At 39.6% G+C, this 16,322-nt stretch overlaps 2 protein-coding genes across 2 annotated transcripts in view; both read left to right on the top strand.

Annotated features, from left to right (window-relative positions):
* tead1a (TEA domain family member 1a) overlaps positions 1–7,311 on the top strand; it is a 53,345-nt gene extending 46,034 nt beyond the window's left edge. The window contains exons 10-12 of the mRNA XM_074677078.1: positions 2,816–2,956; positions 3,063–3,215; positions 3,305–7,311. Of these exons, the coding sequence (XP_074533179.1) occupies positions 2,816–2,956; positions 3,063–3,215; positions 3,305–3,418 (408 nt within the window). The 3' untranslated portion in view covers positions 3,419–7,311. The remainder of the gene's footprint in view (positions 1–2,815; positions 2,957–3,062; positions 3,216–3,304) is intronic.
* Positions 7,312–11,447: 4,136 nt separating this feature from the next.
* Positions 11,448–15,568, top strand: rassf10a (Ras association domain family member 10a). Its single transcript, XM_074677077.1, has one exon. The coding sequence runs from the start codon at positions 11,813–11,815 to the stop codon at positions 13,253–13,255; it is 1,443 nt and encodes a 480-aa protein (XP_074533178.1). The 5' UTR covers positions 11,448–11,812; the 3' UTR covers positions 13,256–15,568.
* Positions 15,569–16,322: the final 754 nt, after the last annotated feature.

The raw sequence follows: 16,322 nt of genomic DNA, 5'->3' as shown, positions 1-16,322 counted from the left end.
CTGGGATTCAGAGGTGGTGGTGGGTTTGGTGAAAAGCACCGTCACTTTGTTTGAACACCTGCTCACCTCCTGACTTACAGGTTGCTCTGTCTACACCTGTGTGTGTATTTGTGTGTGTATGAGCTAGTGTTTGTGTGTGTTGTCACTAAATTGGGAAGCTTCTGCAAACTTGTTTCCTAAATACTTTAAATCTTGGCAACAAATCAAATCATACATTATAAGTTGTGATTCTTTTCTAAACAAAAAGTGCTCACAAAGTTTTTTTTAACAACATATTTCATCAAAGCTTGGACTTGTAATAAGAACAGAATAAATTATATATTTTTATCATAATTTAAAAAAAAACAAAAACAAAATTGAAATGCAGACATTGTCAGTGCAAGCATATAATAAAAGATGGTAAAATAAACATTGAATTTGATTTTTTTTTTTTTTGATAGGGGTGATGCAGTTTACTAAAGTTCACAACAAAGCATGAATCCGATGTGCTGCACAGAGTTTAAAGCGAGTGCTAATTTTCAACTCTTGTCTTTAGTTGGGCCTTGTAACTAGATCGTAAAATGTGTATTTACCAGCAATTTAATGGCAAGGAAAAATTACAGGGTTACATGATAACATAAATAATGATAAATAATAACACGACAAGAACAGTTAAATAGAAAAAGAAACACATGCACACACATGCTGCATTCTAAGTATTGCACAGTCCCTGATTATTGCACTTCTGTACTTCAAGTCAATCACTATTTTGCATTCAGTGCATTTAATGATTTAACAGAAAATGCATTTTGGCTTGTTTGTCCTGGATTTAATTGTCCTAAATGCATGTCAATAATTTATCAACCAATCCATGTTTAGTTGTACAGTGCCAAATCATAACAAATGTTATCTCAAGACACTTTCCAAAAACATTTACAGGTCTAGACCTGTAAATGTTAATACAATTTTATTAGCAGAAACCCGTCAAGACAATATAAGAAGTCTTGTTTCATCATAGCCCACCATGGGCACAGGACTTTGCAGCATTTAGCAAGTTACAATGGCTAACAAGCTCAAACTAATGACGAAGCCTTACAGAGTTGATACATATCGGGCTGGTTTTTAACTCATATGGTGATCAAATTCGTCTCGGAGTCTCATCCTTGAGTCTCCCAGAGTTTTTCTTTGATTTTCCGTTGCCGCTTTTACTACCTTACATACTTTGATGAAAGGCAATGGTCTGCTTTGGTGAAAAAAATCTATCTTATATCTTATTTGCTCCTGCAAATTAGCTAGTTTCTTGGCGAGATAAGCTAGCAACTTTAGATTGCATCAAAGCAGATAATAAATTTCTGATAAACTACCAATAATTTCCCTCATTTGGTTTTGGTGGCCTAACCTCTTATATGAATACATCCACCACACTGAGGCCAGTGTTTTTCCCCTGCAGCACAGAGGGGAATCTAAAGCTTGATAGGGCAGCAGTGTTAAGTTATTGGTGTGACTGTGATTGGAGGATCGTTGATTTAGGGTGAGTTTAAAAAACAGTTGATAATTAAAGCCTTGATCTGAAAGCAGCTGTAAAGTGTTAGAGTTAGTCATGGAGGGGGGGCTTGTGGGGCTGAGTACACAGTAATAGTAGGAGTAATGTTAGGTAGCATTAAAACAAACAGTCTGTGTGGGTTTTTGTGCTCCAGTGAAAAAAAACCCTCTGCATCTAATAAAACATTATTCATCACAATGAAGCATGTTTCTGGTAACACACTACAGAAATGTACAATGCCGCCTTGTGTGTGTGTTTGTGTGAACATTGGGTGACTAAGCACTTGGTGTGTGTGCGTGTGTATCTGAGCGTGTAGTCTCAGCACCAAGACATGTTGCTCCTTGGAGAACTCATTACAAACAGAGCAAACCTGTCTTCTCCTCCTCCTTCTCCTCCTTCCTCCTCTTTTAGCTTCTCAATACTCTGATTAAACAACTGCAGCAGTTTGAGAAGAGTGTTGCTTTCTGTCCTACACTGACATGAAAAAAAAGCACAGGGTAGAAAACAAATGGGCTTGTTTACCCAAATATCAACATGACAGGTGTGTCCTCACAGGGACAAGAAGACGAGATACATTTTGCTCTTTTATGCACTGCTTTTAAACCAAACACAGTTTCAAGTGACAGGAATTCAAAAGTTTTAAGAAATCCAAAATTACCAAGCTCAAACTGAGACTTTAACACTATAGAGAAACATGAGCTTCCTCAGAAACTGTATCATGACTTGGATCATCCTGATGCTACAAACTTAGCTGCTCATAAATGTGTATAAATGTGATGGGTACCTTTCACATTTTAAACGATACGGTACCAATGCCCTGTACCTGGTTATCGATACCGGTATTCAACGGTATCAATTTTTGGTACTTTTTTGTGTTTATGTGGCAGAAAATATCAAGTAATATTTAATATATATTTAATAATGAAATGTGTTTTTTTCAATGTATTTATTCTTTAATGTACAACCTTGTAATGCTGTGTTCATGTCCAGTATGGAAAATCGCCTACTCTTCCTCTCCCTCACAGTCACAAGGATGCATTTAGGTACCTAAAAATGGTACTTTTTGGTTTTACATGAACCAGTACCTGGTACTTCTGACAGAATTCGGTACCTTTAAAAGTACCAAAATTGGTACCCACCCCTATGTGTATGTCTAAGTGTAAATCTAAGTAAAATTAGCGGCAACCTTTATTTGGAGTAGACAATTTCATGTTTAATCTTATATCCCTCACAAAGCAAGTAGCAGCATTTTTCTCTGTTTTTTTTACTGATTCATTTTTTTCCTAATTTCAGGCCGACCTGAATCATAACATGCAGGATGACCCTGCAGCCTTTTATGGAGTCACCAGCCAATACGAGAGCTCAGAAAACATGACCATCACCTGCTCTACAAAGGTCTGCTCTTTTGGCAAGCAGGTGGTGGAGAAGGTCGAGGTGAGCATGGATTATACTAAAATAATGACATGCAGAGCCTGTTGTTCCACTGGTTTCATGTGATGTACTGCTTATTCATTTACCTCCCTTCCTCCTTGTCTGTCAGACGGAGTACGCGAGGTTTGAAAATGGCCGTTTTGTCTACAGAATCAGTCGCTCTCCCATGTGTGAATACATGATTAACTTCATCCACAAGCTCAAACACCTGCCAGAAAAGTACATGATGAACAGTGTACTGGAGAACTTCACTATTTTGTTGGTGAGAACATGACGCATCCTGTGCTTTTGTTAAATGACTGCGTCTAATCACATGTTTAACTCCTCATATTTGTACTTTTCCGTGTCCAGGTTGTGAGCAACAGAGATACTCAGGAGACCTTGCTTTGTATGGCCTGTGTGTTCGAAGTGTCCAACAGCGAGCATGGAGCGCAGCACCACATCTATCGACTTGTCAAAGAATAACACACTCACTCATACACACTGACATATGTGTATGGCCTGATTTATGTTAACATTGGAGGTAAAATGTTCAAAAACTGCATTAATAGTGTCTTTCAGCCAAACGACTGATCTTAGTGAGAAGAAGATCTCAGATGAAACAGTAGAGGGCAGAGTTTTCCTCAAAACAAGCATTTCAACCAGTCATTGTTAACTGCTACCTGAGCATCAGATGCACAACGCCGTTAAAAAAAGAAAAACTGGAGAAAAAGAAGCACAGTGACAGTGCGGCCTTACATCAGAACCACATCTTCTCTTTTTCCTCTGGTAAATTCATTTCCTGCTTTTTATGCAGTGTAACAAACAAGTATTTCTGTCACATGCTTTTGGAAACAAGAGAAATCCCACAAGTTCCACATTTGAATCCCCTTCGAACAAAGGTGTGTTATTGGTAAGGATACTTGTGGACATTTAAGGTCAGACCCTGTGTATCCTCAATAACCAGGGAAAGAAAAAAAACACTCCTGCATTATAACAGAGAACACTAAAGGGCAGTTTTGTACGGATAATATCTGCAAAATTGTGTGAGCTGCATTCTTGCACAAGAAGAGATTTGATCCAAAGAAAAGAAATAAAATTTTTACCTTTTTGTATATTTTCTTTAAAAAAGAACAGCTTCTAAACTTGGAGAAATTGTGTATGGATAGTAGCATTTAGTCTATATTTTAAATCCTGAAACACTATCTAAAATTTATGTTATAAAATAGTATCATGAAATTCAGCAATTCAGGTACACTTTTGCTAAAAACGAATCTTTATTAAGACTTAAAGAATAAATTAACCAGTTAAATACTTAGTACTCAAAATTTCAAACCCAGCCAAGTGAGTGGTGAAGGAAGTTATAGTCAGCAGCAGAGGAAACGATTAATCAGCAGCGATTCTGATGGAAAACAGCAAAGAAGATTTATTCAAATGACATAGATTTGTACAAAATATAACATGTAATGAGTCTGCTGAGGCAATCTGGATACTGGGAAAGAGTGGCAGATACAACAAAAACAGTTGGGTAAAGAGGAAATCACAAAGGTTTGATAAACTGATTCTTTAAAAAAATAATAAAGATGAATAATATTTCTGATTTTTATTATGTTCGTGAGTGTCATTGAAGGTGAAAAGAAAAAGAAAACTCATTTACAATTAAAAAAAGCCTGTCTTAATTTTGGCGGTGCATTTTTATAACAAAGACAAAACTTCACGAATCTTGCACAAGCTCCACCCTGAGCTTATACACAGCCAGACTGCCGTCCATTGAATGACTGACATCACTGAGACAGTTCCTAAGCTGGCTTTTGAGTTTCACTTAAAAAAAAAAAAAAAGTCTGAATCAAAGTCATATGAATCAAAAACCAAAAACTGCCTAACTGTATTTGTAGCAGGTGATGCTTTGGTGGTTTGCCTCTGTCATGGTCTTAAGCATGAAGTGCCTTCGGTTGGGAAAAGCAGCAGAAACTTTGCGTCTGTGCCACTTCTGCTCTGGTTTTGTTGGTGGTGAACAGAAAGGCAAAGTTTAATCTCATCCTCCAGTTTTTCAAAATGACTTTTTTCATCACAGTTACCTGTAATTAAAAAAACAGCCAGGATTAAATCTCTGTTATCACAGGGTGCCATTAACACTCTGTGCACACATTTGTGTAAGATGTGAGCTCAGCAAGATACTAAATCCATTCTGTGACTTCTTGCTTTTAAAGTGTTTGAATAATCTGGTTGCAGATAAGCTGTGACAGAGGTAGACAAAGTCATTTTTGGTTAAATTGTATTTGCTGACTTAAAAAATGGTTTGGCACAGAGGAAATAAGTAGAACTGATACCACTCCTGTGTCAGTGTGCCCACTTCGAGGTGAAGGCAACTGCCATTCTGATGTTACAAGTACTCCCACTGACTAGACCAGGGGTGGCCAACCAGTCAGAGACCAAGAGCCACAAAAACTACTGTGGTTTTACAAAGAGCCACATTACACACGTGGTCTTTCAAATGCACATCCTCTCACACATAAGCAAAATAACATAAAATAAAAATCCATACATTTCCAATTTTCAAAGCAAGATTTATTGTGTTTGTAAGCGTGTTTAAATTTGGAGCCGTGTCAAAGACAAATTTCAGTTTTTACTGCAGAAGAGACAAAGTTCTGTCCATCTATCTACCTATCTATCTATCTATCTATCTATCTATCTATCTATCTATCTATCTATCTATCTATCTATCTATCTATCTATCTATCTATCTATCTATCTATCTATCTATCTATCTATCTATCTATCTATCTGTGTATCTATCTATCTGTGTATCTATCTGTATCTAGTTGGATAGATAGATAGCTATTGGCACATGAGCTATTGAGAGAAGCACATGTAGAGAAAAGAAACTGAAACTTAAGTATCACTCTCATCACGTCAAGTCAAGTATTGACCAGTACTGCTCCCAACGTTGGCAACAATATATCAATATTTTAGACTGATTGGCACACCACTATTCATAACAATACATATACAATATACTTTTTGTTTTTCATGAATGAATTGAGGAGCTGCGTACCGAAAGGCAAAGAGCCACATGTGGCTCACAAGCAGCTGGTTGGCCACCCCTGGACTAGACTCATACATCAGTGTAGAAGTGGTTTCCTGTGTCCCCAGCAGAGGGAGATGTGTTGAGATAACACATCACTAATTATCATTGGACCTAAAGTGAACCCCCCTTAATTTACAAGTGGTTGGCTGTTAAAGTATCAAGTCTTTGAACCAACATGTATTTGAACACATTTCTGAACCAGTTTGTAACAGAAACACACACTTCAAAAACTTTCAAATCACAGCCTCAAAGTTTTTGTCAGAGTAGTTTTCAGCTTGCAGACCAACTAGACTCAGTGCAAACATGCAACACAGGGAGTATAAGATATTTTATCACATACACACACACACACACACACACCTAGGGGCGCTGATTTTGCAAGAATGACCTTTTCTGTCAGGATATGATCATCTATCTGCTTACCAAAGACATGCTTCACTGAGTTCAGTGGGGAGTGGTTTAATCACAAGCAAAAAGAAAAGAAAAGTTCCAGGCTTCCCCAAAAACTTCCTGCTCTTACTGAATTATGAAGATGGAGAAAGCTCCAACTGTGCAGCTACACAGCTCAACTACAGGAGCTGGGTACATTTCAGACAGAAATATAACAAACTTGTTTTGATACTCAGATTTTCAAACCCCGTTACAAGGCTGAAGTCCACTGAATTTCAGATACTGCTCACCATCCTGGTTGGTGATGAAGCCCTTTGTTGATGCCCAAAATGCTTGTTGGACTTAAACTTCTGCTCTGTGGTTTTTATGTTTATTGTCTCTTCATTATAACCAATCTGTGAACGTGCTCACACATATAAAGCAGTCGTCACTGTTTCATAAAGGAAAAGGTTCAAAATGTTTTAAAGTTCAGTGAACCGTTGGGTTTCTGACTCGTCGTCTGTGTTATTAATGTCGTCTTGTAAGTGGAAGCTGGATATTAATCTTCTTTTCAGAACTATGTGTCGCACAGATGCTATGTCTGTAATCAATTCCAAAATGGCCTTGCCTCTTTCTGCACCAGTGCATATGCAGCACACCTTTGAGTGCACTGAGGGTTTTGTATAAGGTGCTTTGTACAAAGTTGACCATAACATTTATTACAGATGTTGTGTATATCTTTAATATTCTAATGTTGATCCTATTTTCAAAAGAGCAGACTACATTTAAGAAAATCCAGAAGTAATCTAGTAATATGTGTCTATTGGTACTGCACAGGGTCTGATCTTTATTTGGTAACTTTTCCCCCTCATTGCTAAAATTATGTTAGATATTTTCTAGCTTTGTAGAGACTTTGTATGCATATGCTATTCAGTCTAAATAAATGGTCAGTTCTAAACTGCGCTCTTGGTTTTGTCTTTCTGATTACTTCACATTTTAATTCACACAACAACAACAACAACACAGAGTTTGGACTTCACCTTCCACTCATTTGAATTTATATTTTTGAACACAGTAAAAACTTTTTTTTCATAAATACTGATCTCTCATGAATTAAGTCTTGTGTTGACAATGAGTGAGGACCACATTGATTTGTGGCTTCAACTAACATTTCGTCACCCTATTAAAATAATGGCCTATGTCATTTTTTCAAGTTTTTGGGAAAACACAAAAAACTTTACCAAATGCAGAGCATATGATATTTATTAATTATTTCAATCAAAAAGGCCCTCACAGAGGATGACTGTTGACATGCACAGGAACTTGTGTTTTAATCATGTAACATTGAAAAATAAAGTGACTCAGGACAATTTTTCTAACAGCCTCGTCTGACTTCAGCAATTTTAAACCTGGCTTAAACTGCCCTTTCATCCCATATTGCAAACTCAAAACTGAAGTTACCCTGAGTTAAATTAAACAAATGTCAGGTAAATCAAATTGGTCAGAAGTCCCTTTCCTCACTTCTCCAGGTCTTCTTTGCTGTTTCCAACATCCAGTTTTGAAATTTCTGAAACTCGACCATTAACTTTCCTTTAACCCCATAAAGCTAACTCAAAACTTAAACTCCAGCCTAAATTGAACAATTGTCAGGTCAATCATATGTTGAGTAGGCATTCTCATACATCTCCAACCAAAAAGCAAAAACATTTCTTTGATTTTACAAAATGTGAGGGGTATTATTGCCTTGTGCTCATTTCTGTTTGGTTACAGAAATAAGTGAGCTAGCCAGGAATAGCTAGCTAGCTAGAAGTAGCTAAATTTGTAGTTAAACTATAACTTAGACTAAATTACTACACAACATTAAACCCTAGTCTTAATGATAGTGAACCTAATCACTCACCAGTTGAAGCTGACTCAAGGATCATGTTTACAGCTTCTCCTGTGCCAAAGACTCGGTTTCTTCTTGAAGCATCTGCCATCATGAAAGCTTGTTACATTGACCAAGCCACATATTTTAATCTAAATAATCCAGGATTTTGATTCAGGCTAGAAATAAAATGACTGAGTCACCCTTTTGGACATAGACCATTATCTTAAAGGGCATAAAGAGCATGATCCTTTTAGCTAAAGATTTAAGGGATTTTACCAGAGATGGCCAGCATTATCAAGCAATGATTTAAGCTAAAAACTCATTTTCATCAAAGAATTTCTTGCTGTGTAAGTTATAAATGCCTCATACCTCACCTGGCCCTCAATTGTCAGTTATAATATCTATATAACTATATCTACATGTCTCTCAGTACATCACTCCTATAGACTTCACTTGTCTGTTATGGAGACCTTGCTTCCTAGTTACTGCTTACATCCTCCAACAAAAACAGAAGGACAAACTTTTTTGTACATTTTGTCCCACTTCTGGCAGTTTGTAGAAAATCTCTTCAGGCACAGTATCTTTATCTCAAATGTCAGAGAGATGATAAAAAGTTGGATGAATGACATTCTACATGTGTCTGTCTCTGGGTGGGAAGGCTTCAGCTCTTTTTTTCCACCTGTTCAAACTGATGCATTTAAAATATTAAGACATATTCTTTATAATCTCAGTTTTCCCATGCATGGAAACCAGTTTTAAAAAATTGTATTATATTATGGGAGTTTTCTTCCATAAGCTGCATTAGTCATCTGACTCACAATTCAAGATACAAGCCAGCCCTTAGTGATTTTTTTTTTTTTCAAATAATTGTTTTATGTTGTGCTAAAGGTTGAGGAAATAGTGTACTACTACTCTTACAAGCTAGCTGAGTTTGAACCACCAAAGCTGCTCCAAACTGAAGATGCACCGATCCGATCCTGGTATTGGGTATCAGCCTCGATACAGCCCCGAAAAGTTGGATCGGGTATCAGTGGGTATCAGTGGTGTCCAACTTGACACCAAGGTTAAACAATGACTTAGTATACTTGGTCATTTCTGTAAGTTCTGAAGCAATATTTTAACAAAACTGCCGATAAACTTTTAAATACTTATAGTTTAAATAAATATTAACTTCAATAATTCAATATGTACCCATTTTTGTCTTTTACTCAAACATTGTCTGTCTTGAGGGGTTATTATTGGGTTATTATTAAATGCTAATATCAAATCAATATCAGTATCGGTCGATACCCAAAACCCAGGTATCAGTATCAGTTTTGGGACATGAAAAATCAGTGTATCCCTACTCCAAACACAATATTTGGTTAACGTTTTTTTTTTTTTTTTTTCTATTTTTTGTATTATTTGTATTATTATTATTATTTTTTTTGCCATGCACATGTTTACTTTTTCAAAGATTCAGGTGAGTAATCCTTCTTTTAACTTGGTTTCCTCCAAAGCAATAGAGGAAAAAACTGTGTGCTCATTTTATCTTTTGTTTCATTGAGCATCAGTAGCAGAACACAGGTTGGATTCAGCGTGTAGTTTTCTGAATGAACAGCAGATGGAGCTATACTCAAAGAATTCAAGCCAAACCTCTGTGTTTCTCTACCTGGTGTTATAAAGTGAATAAATCACTTTCATTGTGCTTCACTAATCATTCTGCACTTAAGAAAATGTAAATATTACTCTATTACTTTAGATCAATACTGGTATGATGCATTTCATTAGTTTGTGTTATCACTATTATTATAATTTTTAAGCAAGTACTTTTGGTTAATTTCCAACCAACACCTTAAACTATGAGCAAACTATGGACAATTTAAGTAAATTCTTCTTTGATTTTTTTTTTTTCCTGGGGGTCTTTCAAAATGTATTGTCATATTCATAATGGGAACACCGCTAGGCCCAAATTCTCAGAACAGTGAATAAACAGATCAAACCAATGTGATGATGTCACAGGAAATGAGATCAAATATCTTTTTTTCATTTTTTTTTAAAGTCTTCTGTTGTCTCACATTCCCAGAACAGAAATTCCTCTTTGTCCCAGTCCAGTGTCTAATGTCTCTGTGTCTGGATGTGCACATGCTGAGCTCTAATTCCCAGATGGTTTAGACTCGTTATTTCACCAACAAACCAAGCTTACAGCAACATACTGAGCTACGAACAGACTAATGGTTGCCAGTGAGGATGAACACTTGCCATTAATGTAATACTCGCACACGCACGCACACACACCAAAACACTCTTAATGCAGATAAATCCGTTTATAAGAACCAGCGACCATATTCTGGCCTGAAATAGTTGAAAGAGCAGATTATGGGGTCAGACACTATAAGACAGCCCCGCGGGGTGTAATAGACGGATTTCCTTCTGCTTTATGCTCACTTCAGCTGAGCTTCATAACACTAAAGCATTTAGCTGAGAGGGGATTATGAGGATGACACAGAGCAACAATGCTCACTGCGGTGAAGCACTGCTGAGTGAGAGCTTCATTTGGGGTTCAGCTTCACTTCTAGGCCTGTGATCAGGATGCATTAGTTGGTTTGTATTAAAATCATTAAAGATGCATTAAAATCATAAACCCACACAACACAAGGCTGAGTGTGAGGCATGTGGAAGGTTTGGAGCAGTATCCTGTCTGTTTCATTTAATAAGATTGGTCAAAAGAGTCTGTGTTCAGATCATTAGTTCCTGTAGACGAAAACAGAAACTATCTTCAGTCTCCTGTTATCTCAGATTTCATTTAAGTTGATCAATTTTTTAAGACACCAATCTATGCTAAAACTTGTCTTTAAATGAAATTTAGGGAATGTGTGAATGTCAGTTATTAAAGGCTGAGACCGGTAGCTTTGAGATTAGGCCTGCTATAATCTGATTACCATGGACTCAAGATCTCTGCAAACATGTTTCATTGTAAACTTAATCTGTAAACATGAGTGAACTTTTTACCCCACTCTCTCTGAGAAGCCTGCGTGTTTCTGGTCCCACTCTCTCATTCCTGATTTCCCTGTTGTGGAGCAGAAGTGACTGTTTTGTTTGTGAGTAGTGAGTGAGAGGAAAGGAGGGAGGAAAGGAGGGAGGGAGGGGGCGTGTCCCAGCCGTTACAGCACCCTCCTGTTTTGTCCCACGCACAGCAGAGAAGCCTGTGCGCACACAGGGACGCACCTCTCCTCTGTCGTCTCGCAGGACAGGGACTTCTACCCGGGAGAGAGGAAGGAGTCCGGGCGTTTAAATGGATTTGTGTTTTCCTGAAGCTGACCTGGACTTCTTTGCACATGTCCAGTGGAAACGGAGAAGAAACGAGGGCGCTGACTCTGTTCTTGGATGAATGTTTTTGCTTCTATTCCTCTGTAAAGGCTGAATGAGGCAAAGTTTAGAGTCACACACATGAAGACTCTTCTTTTAAGTTCTTGTTACATTCTCTTCACTTTCTGAGTGACAGAGGAAGGTGATCACGGTGCCACATTTTAGAAACTTTTTCCCTGTCGGACTTTTCCTCTTGAGATAGGAGATGGAGCCAGATGAGGGGAAAATCTCTGTGTGGGTCTGCCGGGAGGAAAAGCTGGTTTCTGGACTAACTAAAAGAACTACCTGCGCTGATGTGGTTAAAGTCCTGCTTGAGGACCAGAACCTGCAGCAAGGCGCCTCGGCAGCGATGCTGTCCGGCTGCCCGCAGTCCTACTGCGTGGTGGAGAAATGGCGAGGCTTTGAGCGGATTCTCCCCAACAAGACTAAAATCCTCCGACTGTGGAGCGCCTGGGGGGACGAGCAGGAGAACGTCCGCTTCGTCCTGGTCAAAAACGAGGCCTCGTTGCCAAACAACGGGCCCCGCAGCGCAGAGGCCCGTGTCGTCCCGAGCAGGGAGAGCGGCGGTCCTGGCGGCGTTTTCAAGGGCACGGCCAGAACCTGCTGGACCGCCGCGGCAGCCGCAGCCAACATGTCTCAGGAGAAACAGAGGCGCATAGTGAGAAAGGCTTTCAGGAAGTTGGATAAGATTAACAAAAAGAAAGAGCAGACTGTTTCCAAAGATAAGGGCTCTGTGGAAAAGATGGAGACGCTGGTTCACTTAGTTATTTCCCAGGACCACACCATCCGACAGCAGATCCAGAGAATCAAGGAGCTGGACCGAGAAATCGAGCGGTACGAGGCCAAGGTGCACTTCGACCGCATCAAAAGACACGGAGTGAACTATGTGCAGGACACATACATGGTGGACTCTTCCTCTGAGGCTCCAGGTCCATCGGAATGTAAGCGCAAAGCGGAGCGGCAGGACGCACGGAGCACGGTGGAGGCGCTCGCGCAGTTCGAGGAGTACGCGCGCCAGTGTGAGGAGGTGCTGCGGCTCCAGGAGGAGCTGACCGAGCGCGAGGCGCTTGTGGAGTGCATCACAGGGGAGATCCAGGAGGAGCTCAACCGACGGTGGATGAAGAGGAGGCGGGCAGAGAGAGGAGCGGAGGCTGCTAAGGACGCTGAGAGCTCCGCGGAGGAGATGTGTCTGGGGTCCTCCGCCGCGCCGGCTGGGGAACCAGACGTGGAGAGTTTATCCGAGAACGAGCTTGTTCTGGAAGAGGAGCGGATCAAAACACAGTTAGACACCAGTCTGTACATCGGCTTGCGACTGAAGACAGATCTGGACGCCATTAGGGGAGACTTGGACCTGAGTCTGGCACTTTGGGAGACCAAGGAGAGTGAACTTCTGGACCTATTGGCCAAAGTTGAGACCATGGAGATTGAGCAGGTTAGCAGCCAGCTGACGGACGATGGAAAGGCAGAGCTGGCTGCAGTGGGTGCTGAGGATGAAGCTGCGTCTGCGGAAAAGAGCAGCGGCTGGGTGGAGCAGGCCAGAGGTCTGTCCAAAGCCTGCAACACGAACGATGAGGACTCAGACACAGGCTTGAGCTCTATGCACAGCCAGGACTCTGACAACCCACCTGTGTGTGAGTCACTGGTGTAGACTGCTTTCATCTTAGTCAAGTTGAGCTTTTTATGCAATGCAAAGCCACATACTCAGGGCACAGAGCTGGTGGTAGAGACTGGGAAATATTCTTTCCTTTACAAAATGCACCTCAGTAAACACACTGTAACTGTAGAGCAATAACTCTTGTCTGTAGATGCACAATAAGCTAGCAGGGTCAGCATGCTTAAGGATGCTTGATGGCAGCGCCTTCACAACTGACCTTTGACCCCTGGAAGGAGGGTCAACAAACTTCCAGCTCATTAGAAATAGGGACTCTTACGCTCAGCCACGTGTGACATGTCGTCTTCTGTAACAAACAGCTATCTTTGAGGTTACTCTGAAGCTTAAAATGAGTCACTGTGCCAGGATACATTCTGATGTTAAGAGTCAGGCGTGCTTTCGTGATGTGAGCCTGATGCACACTATAATTCAGTAAGGTCAGCTACAAACATGCCTCATAAATCAAGCAAATGCTAAAAGAAAATACAGGCTCAGTTTCTCTTTAGCTTTAAAGTTAACTACTATTTGAGCTGCTGAGTGTTCAGATTTGCAGAACGGGCAAAATCAAAGCTGCACACTTCAAGTCCTGCATCATCTCCATCACCTTGTTGCTTTATCTTTCAGGGCTGTTTCTTTGTTCTCGAAAAAATGTCTTGTAGCCATTTAAATACAAAGTTACCCATTTAAATGTTTCTAAAAAAAAAAAAAACTCCCTGAATTCAATAATGCACAATGAAGAATCATTTTATGGTCATTTTTAAAAGTGTTTATGCTCTTTGAGGAATACTTTGACCACTTTGAGGCCCTGAGTTTGCTAACTGCTGATTCAAAGTGGGTGGAAAGAGGATTTATTATTGTCCAAACAGCTGAAGAAAGATCAGGGCAGAGCGATGAGAGATGAGTTTCAATAAAGGGTTTTTTTGAGCTGACTCTAGCATCCAGAGTATTTTCCTTCTGTTGATGTGGGGGACTCACACGAGACAGATTTGAACAAAAGTGGTTATGACAGAAGCAGCAGAGCCCAAGATATCCTGATTTAAAGTCCCGGAATGGATTAAGCTGCTTAAACACAGGGTCCCACATTTCCTTTAATGCAACATGTGCCCACATTTTTTTTTTCACTACTAGACTTCTAAATTGGAAGGCAGGGCTTTAGACAAACATTAGATAACCCCCGTGACATCATCAGGATTATCTAAAAACTTCAGAGTGCTCCCCCCCAGAGCAACACAAGACATTATACAACTATTTTCACAGGCTCAGTGGTGCCACATGTGACTACTGAGCGGAGGATCTTCTTAAAAAAGAAGGAGGATTGTTTTAGTTATTGACCATTATCTGGCATTCGTTTGACCTTTACAATGGAGGTGACTTGTTTTCCTGAAATGTATCTCAAAAAACCTGGAAGAGCATCATGTTCTTGTCAAGGCTGAGGAATTATCCCCTTTGTCAGAAGGATCACATGACCATATTAGATACAAAGCAAACAAACATTTATGTTGACACTGAAGTGGATGGTGGTTTAAACTGTATGATTTTTTTTTTTTTGGTGATTAACATTTTGTACTAACATTATAAAACAAAAACAGGAAACTCATGTCTTGACCTCCCTGGTTTCAACATGTATGTCACTCCATGAGGCAGTTTCCCTGTTACCTGTTAAAAGAAGTGTGACAAAAGTGTAAGGTTAATTTAAAATAAAAATGTCCTCTGAGCCATGTGAGTGCTCAGAAATCTGTCAGAGTGACTTTTAAAATATGTTTAGGAGAAAAGCCCTGATTCAGTAATCCCACAGTCCTTCCTCCTCTTCTCACTGTGACATTGAGGGAAACTATTTTAAGCCTTAGATAGCTTTAACACTGTTAAAATGTTGATGCTATGCAGCATTAGTGCTTCCTAGTGCACTCTTCTAGGCAGCATCAGGAAATAAAACTGGAACTACCGTAACGTTAAAATTGTGATCAGCGTTTGATGATACCACTGTGTACTTTATAGGCTGTTGTGATGTCAATTCTAACATGCTTGACTTTGTCTTACTGTTAAATGGCGAGGACTAATATTGTGGCTCCTTCAAGTGTTTCTGTAGAGTTGGCTGTTTCTGTATCTGAACACTAAAACGACCCATGTGTAGCTAATTATATCACAGGATCTGGGACAGTTTGGGCCTCTGTGACGATCACGTTCAGCCTGCACGGCTCCTGGTCAGCAGCTCTGAGGCCACAGCAGGAAGACTCACCTGCACTGTGGCTGGTAGCAGTTAGCACACTATTACACGTGACTGTTAGAACTTAAATAAAGAGAAAAAATATTTCTGGGCTGTGCTGTGGCTTTCTTCACCATGACTGACATGTCTGACTGCATTTCTACGTGCGAGCAGCAGCTCACTGTATTCACTTCTCAGCAGAGACGTGACTTCCCTCTCGGCTAAATATCTTTTCCACGCACAGTTTTGAGTTTCATGTTTGCTTTTGGAATGATAGTTTGCATACCTCTAGGCTTCAGCTTGGCAGTAAAAAGTGTGTTTGTGGGTGTACGCTTGTGTGAAGTGCATCTTTCAGTTCCTCGATCCACTTGCAATGTACTTTTGAATCTAAATGCTGCCTCCTGGTCAGTGTAGTGTGAAGCTCTGCATTAATTATTAGAGGATGAAACAGAGACCTGAATGTACAGAACAAAGCTGTTCAGCTCAAGTAACCATTTAGTAACACATACCTCTATACTTCCACACAGTATTCCCCGGGGGACATCTTTAAAACACAAGTTGTGTTCTATCTTTTCTGGGGTTCAATCATGCAGGTTGTTTTATTTTAGTACCCAAAAGTGAGATGATAACTGTGTCTGAAATTTTCCTTCAACCCAAATCAAGTGAAGTAAGGGAAACCTACACTGAAAAAAGAAAACAGTTGGACCAACATAAATTATATCTTCAATTGGTCACACCTAAATAAATTAAGTTATTTGAAATTAAGTTAAAAAGTTCAATCAACACAATTGATTAAGTCAGATAAAACTAAAAATTTGATTGTTCTCAAATCAACATTTTGCATCAGCCCAACTTAAGGTT

This window comes from Halichoeres trimaculatus, unplaced genomic scaffold, assembly GCF_033239565.1.
Source record: "Halichoeres trimaculatus isolate MK-OKI-2021-1 unplaced genomic scaffold, fHalTri1.1 fHalTri1_scaffold_10, whole genome shotgun sequence".
NCBI classification, from domain to species: Eukaryota; Metazoa; Chordata; class Actinopteri; order Labriformes; family Labridae; genus Halichoeres; species Halichoeres trimaculatus.
The sequence above is the reverse complement of the archived record's forward strand: the minus strand, read 5'-3'. Positions and strand labels throughout refer to the sequence as shown.